The 14,470-nt window shown below is 41.0% G+C and overlaps 2 protein-coding genes across 2 annotated transcripts in view; one reads left to right on the top strand and one right to left on the bottom strand.

Annotated features, from left to right (window-relative positions):
* Window positions 1-1,474, top strand: part of lpin1a (lipin 1a) — a 35,375-nt gene extending 33,901 nt beyond the window's left edge. The window contains exons 23-24 of the mRNA XM_079497099.1: window positions 310-413; window positions 1,313-1,474. Coding sequence (XP_079353225.1) covers window positions 310-413; window positions 1,313-1,463 — 255 coding nt within the window. The 3' untranslated portion in view covers window positions 1,464-1,474. The remainder of the gene's footprint in view (window positions 1-309; window positions 414-1,312) is intronic.
* An 8,729-nt stretch (window positions 1,475-10,203) lies between these two features.
* LOC306920423 (dromaiocalcin-2-like) lies at window positions 10,204-11,649 on the bottom strand. Its single transcript, XM_079497170.1, has 2 exons — window positions 11,510-11,649; window positions 10,204-10,766 (listed from the first exon to the last, which is right to left on the bottom strand). The coding sequence occupies exons 1-2, from the start codon at window positions 11,556-11,558 to the stop codon at window positions 10,291-10,293; spliced, it is 525 nt and encodes a 174-aa protein (XP_079353296.1). The 5' UTR covers window positions 11,559-11,649; the 3' UTR covers window positions 10,204-10,290.
* Between the last annotated feature and the right edge of the window lie 2,821 nt (window positions 11,650-14,470).

Raw genomic sequence — 14,470 nt, forward strand, 5'->3', positions numbered from 1 at the left:
TACCACCGTTCTCCCCTCTGCCACTAGGGGGCAATTATTGGAAACGTAAACTAAGCCTTTGCAATGAATTCTGGGTGTTGTAGGATCAGATAACAAAGAGAGATGCATTTCCTCAGCTGGTATTGCATGTAATCAAAAGGTTATTTTACAGTATCGACACAGTTTATGTCTAGTTTGATAGAAAAGCATGATTGATGTTTTGTTCTGGCATTAAAATTAAGTGTAGTTTCAGTAACTCTTTCTTGTCAATGGTGTGTGTGTGTGTGTGTGTGTGTGTGTGTGTGTGTGTGTGTGCGTGCGTGCGTGCAGGACGTGTATTCCTATAAGGAGGTGGGTGTTCCTCTGAACAGAATATTCACTGTCAATCCAAAGGGAGAGCTGGTCCAGGAACACGCCAAGACCAACATCTCCTCGTACGTTTCCCCCCCTCCTCCCCCCCACCCCCCTCCCCTCTCTCTCCCGTATCTCCCTTATTGGACTTTTTAACCCATTTAGACCTGAGAACTGATTCTACAAATGCCTTCTAAGTCATGACAGTTTTCAGAAAAACCCTATGTTTCTGTGTCAGTGGTTCTCAATTTCATGTCAAGGAGCCCCAGAATTATCTGTATTTAGCCGCGGATCCAGATCTGAAAATATGTTGTTCCAGGGAGGAACCCCCCCCCCCCCCCCCCCCCCCCCGGGCGTAAAGATATGAGTTAAAAACGTTCGCTCTGAAAGAATATATTCAAAGATTTGCACCACATTCTCACGATTTAAAAAAAATAGCAGACCTGATCTGCTATTTTTCAATAGCTAAAGTATGCATAATGCTTAAAACACCAAAAGGGGTTCCCGTTCTGAATGGGTTTTACAGAGTATTACATTTCCAATATTCTGGTGGATTTTGGTAGTTTGATACTTTTATGTGGTTTAGGATCCATTGAAAAGCCCCCTCAGAGAATTCTTTTTTAGATATTTTTGTTTTATCGTATATTCAAATTATAACGGCAGTTTTTGCATAGGGTATACATGACATAATATAATGTTGTTGTTTTTTTAAGTGATCTGCCCTAAGCGATCGCTTATATTTTTGCTTATGCCAGCAGCCAGCCCTGTATGTAAATGTCGATTTGTATACTGAACACTGGTGTTAGGGTGCCTGCATTTTCTCATCTAGGTGTGTGTGTGTGTGTGCTTGTGTGCATGCGTGCGTGCGTGCGTGCGTGTGTGCGTGCGTGCGTGCGTGCGTGCGTGTGTGCGTGTGTCTCTCTCTCTCTCTCTCTCTCTCTCTCTCTCTCTCTCTCTCTCTCTCTCTCTCTCTCTCTCTCAGCTATGGGCGTCTGTGTGAGGTGGCAGACCATGAGTTTCCATTGCTGATCCAGAGCCAGGGGTCAGACGCCTTCAGCCCGTTCACTTACTGGAGGGACAGTCCTGAGACTCCTGACATCTCCAAGCAGGAAGAGGATCTGGAGAGCGGCTGAGGAACCTTCTACGTTCTAACGTCCCCCCGTCCCCTAAATGACAAACACACGACATCATAGAAAGACAATCACAATGGTTCTGATTTAGCACGCAGTCTAATAAGAGACACATCTCTCTTAAAATGTCAAAGCAACATGGAAGTGCTCCACTTGGCCGGCTCTTGCTCTTGGCGTGTCTACTGTGCATGTAAGGAGCGTGGGTTTTCCAGAGCCACCGTGGGTCTCTACGCCAACCGAGTCCCACAGGTTGACCATGCAGAGCTGTTCAGCGGGCAGCGGAACTGAGATGGACAGTGTTTTCCTTCCGCACGCGTTAAAATCTGTCCTGCCGGTGAAACTCCTCAATGTCACGTAAAAAGAAGCGGCTGCTGACGTCACAACTGTAAACGACATGGGGTTCATTTATACTGACTCAGACACGTGCGCACGCACACGCACACACACGCGCGTACGCATGCCCACACACACACGCACACACACACACACACACACACACACACACACACACACACACACACACACACACACACACACACAGGTGAGACTAACATGCAAGTACATTCCACATACACATCATGTCACTGTAACAATGTGCACCACCGATAAACTGACTGGTTGGACTTCCTTGTCTCTTTATTGAGATTGTTGGAACGATGACTCTAAGGCTCACCCACACGGCAACAGTTTAACTGACACACACACACACACACGCACATGTACAAATACAAATACAAAATGCTAACCGTTAAGCTTTCAGGGATGATCAAGATGTGACTTTGGTTTTCTGACCTCAAGTGCAGTAGATCACAGCGCAGCAGCAGTCAGTCATTACAATATGAACTGCAGTACAGTGCAATAATGAACAATATGGATCCAGGCACATAAAACACCCAGAACAGACAGGATTTGTATTATTCGCCCATGTCTAGTCGTTACTATTAAACGTAGCATACAGCAGGTTAGTTTGTTAATACAAACACAACATTAGGTTGTATTATTTACAAACTACCTTCAAATGTGTGTCTTTGTTTTAAACCACGCTACTGTGAATGATCATCCTGCACTTAATGTTCACTGACTAATTGTCATGTTAACGCAGAACAAAGCAATTTATTTTAACTACATAACTTATTTTCTGTTTTGGTTTTTAATTCTGCATTACGATGTCATTTGGGATTTTATTTTTATCCGCACATTTAATTAATCAAGCAGTATTAGAATATGCATATAATTCCAATGACTAATGCCTATCAATGCAATTATAGCCATGAGCCTAAATGGGCTGTAGTATAATGCAGGGGTTCTCAACCCGTGGGTCGCGACCCCTCGGGGGGGTCGCCAAATTATTTTAGGGGGTCCTCAAATTATTTTCAAAAAATATATATATATATTTTCACGATTTTTCAAAAATAGCAGGGGGGGGGGTCCCGAGACATTGCCAAAGCATTTCCGGGGGTCCCCGGCCAAAAACGTTGAGAACCCCTGGTATAATGACACAGCTGATCAGGGACTGAACATCAACACATACAAAATACACTCACTTGCCCTTTATCTGAGCATACAAATGTTTGTTTTCTTTCGATTAATCAAATCCTTGAAGCTCCAATATGTCCCCGGCAGTATGGTTGTTGTATGTTATTATGGGCAGCTTCAACATGGGGGAAAAAAACACTTTTTGTAACAAATGAGATTAACAAGCAAAAACAATGTTATAGGCCTTTTCTCACGTTACTCTTCATGTTCTTGAGAATCCATGCACTGCATGTGGTGCTAATTCGACATTTCAGGGTGTGCTAGTCCTAATATATAGGATGGGTAAATGCAGAGGACACATTTCATGTGAAAATATGTACAGTTACAAAAAGATACCCCCAAAGCAGTGGGGACCTTATTATTATTATTATGACCACTAACAAAATTGGCCTGATTTATTATGGATGGCGAAAACAAACAATTTACAAGCTTGTGTTGTGAGTGCGATTCCAATGGAGTATAAATTAAGCATAAAGCGATAGAGCAACACAATGTGTGTGCAGCAAGTACAATAACAACCCAATTTCCGCCAGCATTAATTAATCCCACGATAGCGTATTGCCAGGGTTTTATCGCGCGTAACACTTACTTTGAAGAGCCAAATATCCGTAATCGCATGTTACAACTGCTGTGTGTGGTGTCTTGACCGGTTGTTGTTCTCTCGGTCGGCGGTGGAAAAACCCGACCGCGAGTATCACAGCGCCTGCTACAGGCCGTTGAAAACGCTTGTCTGGGCCAGAGAAACGGCCCCTCAATGTCGTTTCTGAGATACAGGGCTTTGAATGCAGGGCTTAGAATGGAAGTGGATGCGCGCGCATTTTCAAAATGGCCGCTGTCCTACTTGATGTTGTTGTGTTAGCTTTCGGTGGCTAACGATACAATCGGATCAAAACATGGATTAAAGAATGTAAACCCTGGAACACGAGAGTCTCGTGTTTGGCGGGCTAGAGTACAAATTTAACCCTCCGTGTTCCTCGTTTCTGGCGGGCTCCGTGTTAATCGAATGTCCCTACCGTGATTTCTTATCAAAACCTTAACTCCTTTGGTGGCGTGTTGTGCCTATAGGTGCCTATATGGTCTGTGAGAGCCCATGTAACAGCTCCATACAGTACATGACTGCACTGTTACGGGTCCACTTGGCTCCATTTGTACACTGTCAAAAGTGAAATTATGGTAATAACCACTTAAACCCCTACTGTACATTGATTGTTGACTGGGGCCCACCAGGGCTCTATACTAGGTCTAGGCCTTTTTCTCACTGCCAAAGCTCTTCGGTGAAAATTGCCGACTACCTATAGCTCACAACGCGACACGTTGCGAGCTTGTAGATCTGTTATTGTCACCAAATGTTATAGTGAATAGATTTATGTGGATGACAGCAAACTGTTTTTTTTATACACCTTGTGCCCATTATGCTGCACAAGAGGGCACATTACCCCACATAAATCCTCCTTTAATCTTCTGTAAAAAAAAATAAGTGTCTCTCCCTTATGTATTTGAGATTGACATTTTCCTGCCCTGCTGAAAAAGAAAAGAAAACATGTTAATGCTACATTGTAATTTCTTAGAGGAAACTGTCCGTTTGGTGTATGGATGTCTGCTCTCTAATGGTGTCTTTCCAGATTACGTTGACTTTCTTCTGGATCTGTATTGAACAGCCAGTATACTGTGTGTAACATCTTGTGATTGGCATAGCAATGCCAGATGCTATTTATTACGTAACATGGGCATTGCACTGATTATGTTGTTACTGTGTTATTCTGCTTATAAAGAGATCATGGCCCAATGTTAGCACAAAGAACATAATAGATTATATATACTGTGATATCAAATGAAATGTATTATACAGAGATGATTTATATTTGCTGGCACTACAGAAATGTTAAATTGGAGATCGGTCTAAAGCTACCTGTTATTATCGCCATGATGAACAAACCTTGTTGACTGTCATTGATCTTATTCTTTCTATGAAAGATGCATCAAAGAGCATTGTTAATTTCAGCATTGCTCTCCTGACATGGATGCTAATACATTGTGTATGAATGTATATACAGTATGTACTGCATGTATGCAAGTATGTATGTAGAATTGTGTTTTTGAAATCTTGCCGCCGCCTCCAAAGCAGTATATGCACTGCAAGCCATTAACTTTATTTGAAAAAATAAAAAAAAGTCTTTAAAGTCAAAGTTGATTGACATTTTTTTCTTTTTTAAAACCCATTTTGGGCGGGAACCCCTTTTGGTGTTAGCATTATGTTATGCTTTAGCTATTGAAAAATAGCAGATCTACAAGCTCATAGCGCGCCACCGAGTGGCGCGCTATGAGCTTGTAGGTCTGCTATTTTTGAAAAATCGAAGAACCACTGACATAGAAACATAGCTTTTTCAGAAAACTGTCAGGATGTAGAAGACATTTTTAGAATCTGATCTCAGGTCAAAATGGGTTAAATATCACGTATTGTATTCTGTGTTCACATACATTTTCACAAATGACGTTTTCAGAATATTTAACCCAATTTCCAGGCCTATAGAACAATCATTCAGCGCAGTGATGCCTAAAGACGCCTTGTATCAAACTAGCAACAATAAATCATAGAATTAGTGTTGATTTCGTCGACTGAAACTAAGACGAAAGTTTTTCGTCGACTACCTTTTTCCACTGACAAAACTAAATGGAAACTACATGAAAACTAAGCTATGATGACTAAAACAAAGACTAAATATACTGACAATTTCGTCAACAAATAAAAACTAGACTAAAATGTATAGGAAGGGACTAGTGGCAGGCTGGAATGGATCTCGCCCTCCCTCGACTAGTGGACAAGAGATCCAGTAGAAGTAAAAGACACAAGTCATTTTACACTTGGTTGCATGCTGAAAATAGCCGCTCACAACGCGTTGTGAGCTTGTAGATCAGCTATTTTCAGCAAGTGTAAAAACGGCATCAAGACCCGCCAAAATAAATTTTAGTTGACTAAATCACCTGTAGATTTACTCGACTAAAATCGTATGACTAACACTAGGACATTCCAGGTGACTAAAATGAGACTATATGACTAAAACTAAAGTTTGCTGCAAAAAGCAACACTGCATAGAATGCCATCATTCCAAATGTTGTGCTAAATGTTTTGCTAGCCTACACCTATCCTAGGGCATAATTATAGGATCACGCTGCAGCACGGTGTTACTGGTTACTGGTACCGCTGCAATGAGCCAAGAAGCCGTGCAAAAATAAATTAATCTTATGTAGCTACATAATGTACATGTAACATATAATGAAATGTACAATTGGATGCCCTCTGCTGGCATGTGTCACAATGTAGTTGCACTCAATAAGGAAAAATATCCATTGTTTTATTAAAACAATAACAAAACTCAAAATTAAGACAACTCTAAAACTGAAAGTTAAAAAACAGCATCGGCAGTAAACCTATAAGCGTTTCTAAAAGTATTAACAGAATATACTCAAAATTGTCAAGTTAGACTTTGAGTATAATTTTTCAGGCTTTGGAGAGATGTGAAAAAAACCAGTTCTCACTCGAAAGAACATAAAACAAATATCGTAACACCTATACATAACACAGAACAGTTAACATGGTTCTTTGACATGGCAGCTACCATCACATTGAAACTGACAAATGACACAGTCCTGTTACATTTTAGGCATTAGGGCTTTTAAATATATTTTTTCATTGTATTTCTTATTGGCCATTTTAGAGTGCCCACTGTATTAGCACAATATAATAACTATTTTGTACCCCCCTAAAGACGTTTTTGGTTGAGTGTGCTTTAATTTAAGAGTGTGTAATCGAGGACTTTAACCTTGTTAAAAAGAAAGTGTGGCCACAGGTCACACTTGCACAATTAACCTGTATTCAAGACCTGATACAGGAGCAGATAGAAGTGTGGCCCCTGAAAGGCCTGCAACCCTCAGGTGAGGCTCCAGGTGCGTGTCACAGAAATAATCAAGCCAGGCATACCAGACAAGACGCAAGAGCCTTGTCCCAGATTCGGCACAAACAAGGGACTAAATTCTTTTCGCTCCTATGCCACCAAAATGTGAAACGCCCTACCAACAGTCATTAAGACATGCGAATCCCTTGACTCCTTCAAAACCTCTCTCAAAGGGCACCTACGGATGGCTGCAATTCGAAACTGGCCCCCGTAAAATCTGAATCCCCCCCCCCCCCCCCCTTTTTCCCCTCACTGTATATGTTTATTTTCCCTTTTTACCTCCATTATGATGAATTCCTGTACTGTTCTTTGTCTATATAGAAGTGTCTATTTGTACGTCTCTAAATGTTTTGATGAATTGAACATGGTGGACCCTGTTGTAAACAAGTGTAATGCTTAATTGGGTCGTCCACTCACAGTTAACAGCCTTTGTATTGAGTTTGTGCTTGAAATGTACTGTAATTCTGCAAACTGTTAATAAAATTTTCAATCAATCAATTTTCAGTCCTTCCTCACAGGACAGATGTCACAAAGAATATCATGAGCCGATTGGTCTCCTAGAACTTGGGCCCATGCACTTCTTATGTCCTGTGTTCTGCCCACTGTTAGTGTGCATTATTGCCACCTAGTGTTGGTTTTCTTACAGGTTTAGTTTTGCTATGTGATGTTTTTTGACCCTTCTAGCTTGCCATAGTTCAGTATGTGTTAAGTGTATGCAAGACAGCAGAGGAGAGAACATGCTAGATCCTGCTCTTTTGACAAGCCTTGAGAAATATATGACTGTAAGCATATTTCTGTTGGTTTTCTTGAAGTATTGTTTTCTTGTAGTCTTCGGTCAGTCTATTTGGTGATGTGTATCCATCCAAAGGCTTTGAAACTACACTACATGAAGCAAATGTTGATGTTTATGTTTGAAACTAACTAAGCTAATCAACCTCACTCTTTGCTACAACTGCATGCCATTTAAGTACATTACATTATATATGGTGGCAGCATTTGTATGTTTTTTCTTTTGTTGCATGTTTTGACATTAATATTACAGAATGCATATTTTTCTGGATTTTCTTATTGCAGTTTTACAACTTATCCAGTGGCAATAAACAAGACTACTGCAAACCGTTTGTGCTCATTGGAAAGACTGTTCGCTATCTGCCAAACTAGCCTGCTAATTCACCACTAGGGAGGGCAGAATATGTATAGCCAACTCTGACAATTAGACTTGCATTTGAGGTCTGGCTGGAAACTTTGCATCACACAGAGGACACTGGTAAATGCCCTTGACGTCCCACGGTCCCAGTAGTGTTGAATTCACGCCTTGCAGAAGTTGTGTCCACATGGTGTGGAGATCAGCTCTGTGACCACATCCAAACAGATCGCACAGACCAAAGTGCTCGCCCGTAAAAATAAACCTGGCAGTTGCCATATCTGGATGGAGAGAAAGGCAAAAAACATTTACTATATGAATTTTAAAGCCATTTCAGTTGAAGATATACAATACCCCTCATGTCTCCATCCAAGGGCTACATCAGGGCTACAGTACATCTACAAACTCACAACGCATAAGAGTTACAACACTTGGGAGCTTTTAGATCATATATTTTCAGCAGCATATTTTGTGTAGAGCAAAAAACAGTCAGTGGTGTAAAGTAGCTAAGTACATTTACTCAATACTGTACTTCTGCATAAACTAACTTACCATAAGTGCATTTTGATACCAATACTTTAATGTGATTTTATTTACATTTTAACCAGATTCTCTCTCTATTTCTACATTGCAGTATTGATATTTTTAAAGTACATAAGTGTGAGTACTTTTTCCCATGACTGAACCATGCTGCAGGTTCCCCCAGGGCTAGTATTTCTGCATATAGCTCATATCTGCAATAATATCTATTTGGCTGCAGAGTGGACACCCACTCTTTAACTTAATTATCAATACTGCAATATAGAAATAGTCTGTTACAATTAAAAGTCATGGAAATCACCATTTATTTGAGTAAACGTACAAAAGTCTTGGCTTCAAAATGTACTTAAAGTACCAAAAGTAAAAGTAGGCTATTCTTTGTACAGAATATAATGTCCCATTTTGAGTTTTCAAATGTATAATAAATAATCTTGTGAAAATAGCAGATCTATAGACCGGCTATTTTCAAATAGCCAAGATGTATATAATAGGGCTGAAGTGGTTACTCACTGTATCATGTGTTTTGTAATACTAATATAAGTAACGAGTAAAGTAAAGTTTAGTTGAGTAAAACGTAGGCCTACAATATTTGTGTCCAATATAGTGGAGTAGAAATAAAAGTATAGTGAAAATTGGAAATACTAAATAAAAAATGCCTCAAAAATGGTAGTTACTTTAGACCACTGCATGGTCTTCAAGTAGCCTATACCTGGGAGGAAAAGGCCTCCCAGTACCATGAAAGAGATGCCCCCCACCTCACCCCACCCCTCCCTTCAGGCAGAAGGCTGCGTGCATAGTGTAATATTCTCACAGATAAATGCTTATATTGATGCTCTATCTCCACCTAGCGTCTGTTAGATATAGCCACTGTGATTGGTTAGTGCTACTGCATGCTGGGAGTATCTTCAGGTACAGAGTCAGTTGTGTGAAGTCAGCCTTCCTATATACATGTGATCCACCGCAGTCTGGAATAAAGCCTACTACTATTATAGCACGTCGTCCTGCATTTGATTGTACACATTGTGCAACACAAGACACATAGTACCACCTAATCTGAGTTCCCAGAAGTTTTTTTTTTCGCCACTAAGTACCACCAGGCTAAAGAATAGCTTCTCCCCCCATAGAGAACTTTGGACAGCACTGGCTGTAACCGTAACCATGACAACACAAACAATGGCAGGAAGGGAAAATATATATACATTGGCCCCCAAACAGTTGGCAAAGCATTTGTTTTTAATATGTCACTGTTATGGGTAATGTAGAAGCCATATCCTCACGGTTTTGTATGTCTATTTATTATTATTATTATTTGGAAATATTGGAAATATTTGGAACCAACAAAAGAGCCACATCATGTAATATACTGTACAAATAAATGTCATGGTGTTTTTCATTTCCTTCTTTAAAACCTTGAAGATTTGTTTCCCATTGTGATAGCAATTAATAATTAACATCAAGCATTCTTAGTCCACGGTAGACCTATAGCTAATAATATTATGCATGTTTCTGAATGTGCTTCACAACGGAGACACTCTGAAATGATGGCACCAGTAAACACATGGATTATATTTATTTCATGCTCTTTTATTGTGGAGACTCAGTAGCCTTAAGTCAGCAAGAGTTGAATCACACAATACATTCCACTCAACAAGAAGTGTTAATTTGTACGGAGCACGCACACAGAAGGATATGCAAAAGAACATGCGTAGTCATCCCATTGACCTCCAATGGGATGACTGATGATTGTATACACACAGTTTTTACTGCTAGCAGCTGGCTGCAGTCCACTCTCCCACTTGGTGTACCTCACACTGGAGCCATCGGACCACATCCATGCATCCTCCACAAAGTTGTCATTCAGTCCGATCCAGGTGGGTCCCTGCGCCGGGTCATTCTTCTGGACCAGGCTCAGGATGAAGTCGTGCTCCTCCTGGCTGTGGACGGACGCCAGGTTGCAGCTAAACTCCGGGTGGCTCCAGGTCTCGTAGCAGTTCATCTGCGCGTTGTTCCAGCTCAGGGGTCTAGGTATGTACTTGTAGCAGAGGCCGTTGAAGCTGGTCCAGAACAGTGGACAGGTGACGGTCCCTTGATCCAGCTTCACCTCCTCGGCCAAGGGACTGGCGTGCACGGTGCCTACACACACACACACGCACACACACACATGCACACACATGCGCACACATGCGCACGCACACGCGAAAATAAAGGTGCCAAATTAGAATGATATGCCACCAAGAACCAATTTTGTTTCCAGAAATAATAATTGTCAGGCAAAAGTTCTCTAAAGAACCTTTTATTTTAATGGTTCTATAACGAGCCACAGGGGTCTCTACTTGTTCCGACTCCACTTTTCCCTCTACACTAAAATATCTTTGTCGAAAAGAGCAGATCTACAAGCTCACAATGCGTCACGTTATTTTAGTGCCATCTAGTTTTTTGTATAGGATAAAAGAAAAACAGAAAATAAATCATGTCAAAATAAAATGAAAGATGCATGTGCAGGTATGTACAAGAGGTTGGACATAACGCTGCAACCATATGGCCTTATTACTGTATATTATATTATATGGCCTTATTATATTATTATTATCATATATAGAACCATGTGGTTCTCAAAGTGGGGTCTGGGGACCCCCGGGGGTCCTCGAGGGCATTCCAGGGGGTCCCTATAGCTAAATGATTTATAGTTAAGTTAGGTACCAAATGGACCCTTACAGTTCTGTGACTCTGAGTGTATCAGAGTTAAATTAACACTTTATACAGTGATTTGAGATAAAAGCCTTGATTCAGAGATAAAAGCCTTAAATGTATGTCAAACTGCGGTCCTTAAAACCATTATGGAAGCATATGAAACGATAAAAGAACAATTCTATTACCTAGTGCCATGAGGCCCAGCAAGCACAGGAGTTGAGGACTCAGCAGCATGATCAGCCTGAGGTGGTCTCTGTGTCCGTGGAGATTGGTGCAGGTCGGGGTCTTCTACAAGTGTGTGTGTCCGTGGAGATCAGGTCGGGGGTCTCCTTGAAGTGTGTTGCTGTCTGGGTCTGACTTTTTATGTGCTCCACACAGTCACACGAGGGTGTCTTCACGGCCGGCATCATTTGATTGGTCATGATACATTAGCAGCTGTGGTGTTCACACACAGTGTTGTTGTTCTTTCGTCTGTCTGTTGTTATGCTTGCTGGGGAAAACTGAAATAAAACAAGAATCCTAACAGATAACGTGAGTGCTGGTATTTATTCCTTCACAGTTCACACGCAGTGCCATGATGTCAGGTGAAAACCTCATATGTCCAAAACTGTTGCTTTTCACCATTAAGATTCTAATTCAGCAAAATTGCAGATCTGCAATGTGACGCGCTTTCAGCTTGTATATCTGCTATATTTTCCTATCTTGTGTGACCGTTGAAATATGATCAAGTAGGGTGTTAAGTTATGGGAAAATAAATAAATGAATAAAAAAAATATGGAGATATGAGGATTCTGTCCAACAGCAACGGGCAGATCCTCATTTGACCCACCTTTACACACACACACACACGCGCACGCACGCACGCACACACACACACACACACACACACACACGTCATTGCTATGATGCAATACACTGGACATTTACTGTACTCATGTGACATTGAAAGTAATCATAAACATGTTTAATGTACTTTTATTTTGGAGAGCCAGTGTAAGTCAGTGAGTAAAGTCAGTTATAGTCACACAACATGGCTGCTCATTACGTTTCATGGCAGTTAAAGGTAGGGTGTGATTTTATTTGGTTAAAATGAGTGTTAAAAAGCTCTATATTATGATAGCAATCATTGCTATCAGTGTTTGTTCAGTAACAGGAGTCTCCATGTCTTCTCCAGCTTCTTATTAAACAGAAAATGCATTTTCAGGTGGGGATACCAATTTTATCCAATCAGGATAGAGAACTCAGTCAGGCAGATTAAATAAGGGTAGACACAGCAGACAAAACTATGATCGGTTCAGGCGAGTATGAATTTAAGCACATGCTACTTGTGTCTGTTTCACTTCAGTCATGCTAGTGTTAATTGATTTACAGTAAACCCTTTTGAGGCAGTTTTATTTTTTATTTTGATCTGTTTAAGTGAACATTTTGTCATTGAAAACTTGATTTTGATTTGTTAAATTGCAGTTAAACTTTGATTTTTACACCACCTCATTTTGCTATAATTGGTTCTTTTATTGTCGCAACCGTTATAGAATGAACTTTGTTTTTTGCTCCTGCTGCTTGTGTTGTATGATGTGTGTATACTAGTGTGATTCAAGCTACTATTACCGTTATTAGTTATAATAGTAATAGTACACATAACTACATTTTGGGTGGCAAATTGAAACCGGTTCAGTAACTGTTTCTGGCTCTGGAATTGAATGCTGATGTCGATGTGAATCTCAATCAGTGTGTATGTTGTGTTGTATCTGCCGTTGAAGGTGTGAGTTGTAACAGGGAACAGTATATGTGTACAGTATATGTATGTGGCTCTTGATCACTTCAATAATCCTATGAGTGAATTTCCTTTTGGTTCGAGCTAGAGGTTTTGGGCTTTATAACAGCCATCAAGTCCAAATGTTAATTTTCAATTGAAGAATGACTATAGACCTGTACGTGCCCGTCAACCACCGGCCTACTTGAGAACGATGCAACTTGGGATAATAATCCCAAATTGTCAATTTGTCATAGCACCCGTTTTAACTATCTGTCTGTGTCCCACATGGATATCTCTGTATCTGCCTGTGTCTGAAGAGTGCAAACTGACGTGAAAAGTGGAGTGGTTAAGTAATCAATTTTCAGGTGTGGGCGGGTTGCCATGGCAATCAATTGGCTGAGGCAGAGGCTGGAAATTGCACAGATGAGGGGCCTTTTGTGGTGGTTCTGGAGAACCGTGGGTCCGACCGACTCGGGCACTGCACTCCCTGCGGGGGTGTGGAACGTGTGTGTCGAAGTTGAAGTCGGTGGGGCAAACGGTTCTCGAATTACGTGCATTACAACCGTACACACGCACACAGAGACGTGGCGCATTTATAGTAGGATAAACTAGTAGGCAGAGACAGCTCCAGAAAAGTGTGACTGGAGGTGCTATAGGGGGGCTGGATGGGGGGGTAATGAAGGCTCCACCAGAGGGGGCTAAAGCACTGCTCATCCTCTTCTTCTCAAAATGGGGGCATTATAACCCATCCACCAGAGCCCTTCAACCCCTTTCATGCCAAGGACCTCTTAGCTGAGAGAGAGATGAATGACACGCAGTAATAAGGCCGTCGGTATCAGGAGTGGAACTCGCGAGCACTGCTGGCTTACCAGCCAAGGTGCCCAGACAGCTACGCCAGCCGCCCAGCCCAGGCCACCAATGAATGTTTTTATTTAATTTACTTCATGCATCAACAAACAACTGCTCCCTATTCCCTCTACACCAAACCTCTTTGCAGATCTACAAACTCACAACGCCTCCTACCTAAAAATAGCACATCTACAAGCATAATCTACAAGCACCCAATGCTTGGAGGAACATAATAACTATGAGACAGTGTTGTGTTCTGATGGAAATATCACAGACTACTTCTTAATGTCAACAGATGATTTTATTACAGACATTTATTTCACACAATGTCACATGCTACGATTAAAATAAAGAATTATTCTAAACGAGAAAAATCAGCAATGGTTTTCAGTGGAGTGCTAGACCCAAACTCCTGCAGTAGCAAAAAGTAGCAATTGAAATAAATCCCCAAAAGGTATACAGCACATCTAAAATGTTGTTGTTGACAGTGACACACACCAAAAAACGCTTTATTCCGCTAGAATATGCTGTGACAATGAAT

Source organism: Electrona antarctica (genome assembly GCF_951216825.1).
Source record: "Electrona antarctica genome assembly, chromosome: 3".
Taxonomy (NCBI): Eukaryota; Metazoa; Chordata; class Actinopteri; order Myctophiformes; family Myctophidae; genus Electrona; species Electrona antarctica.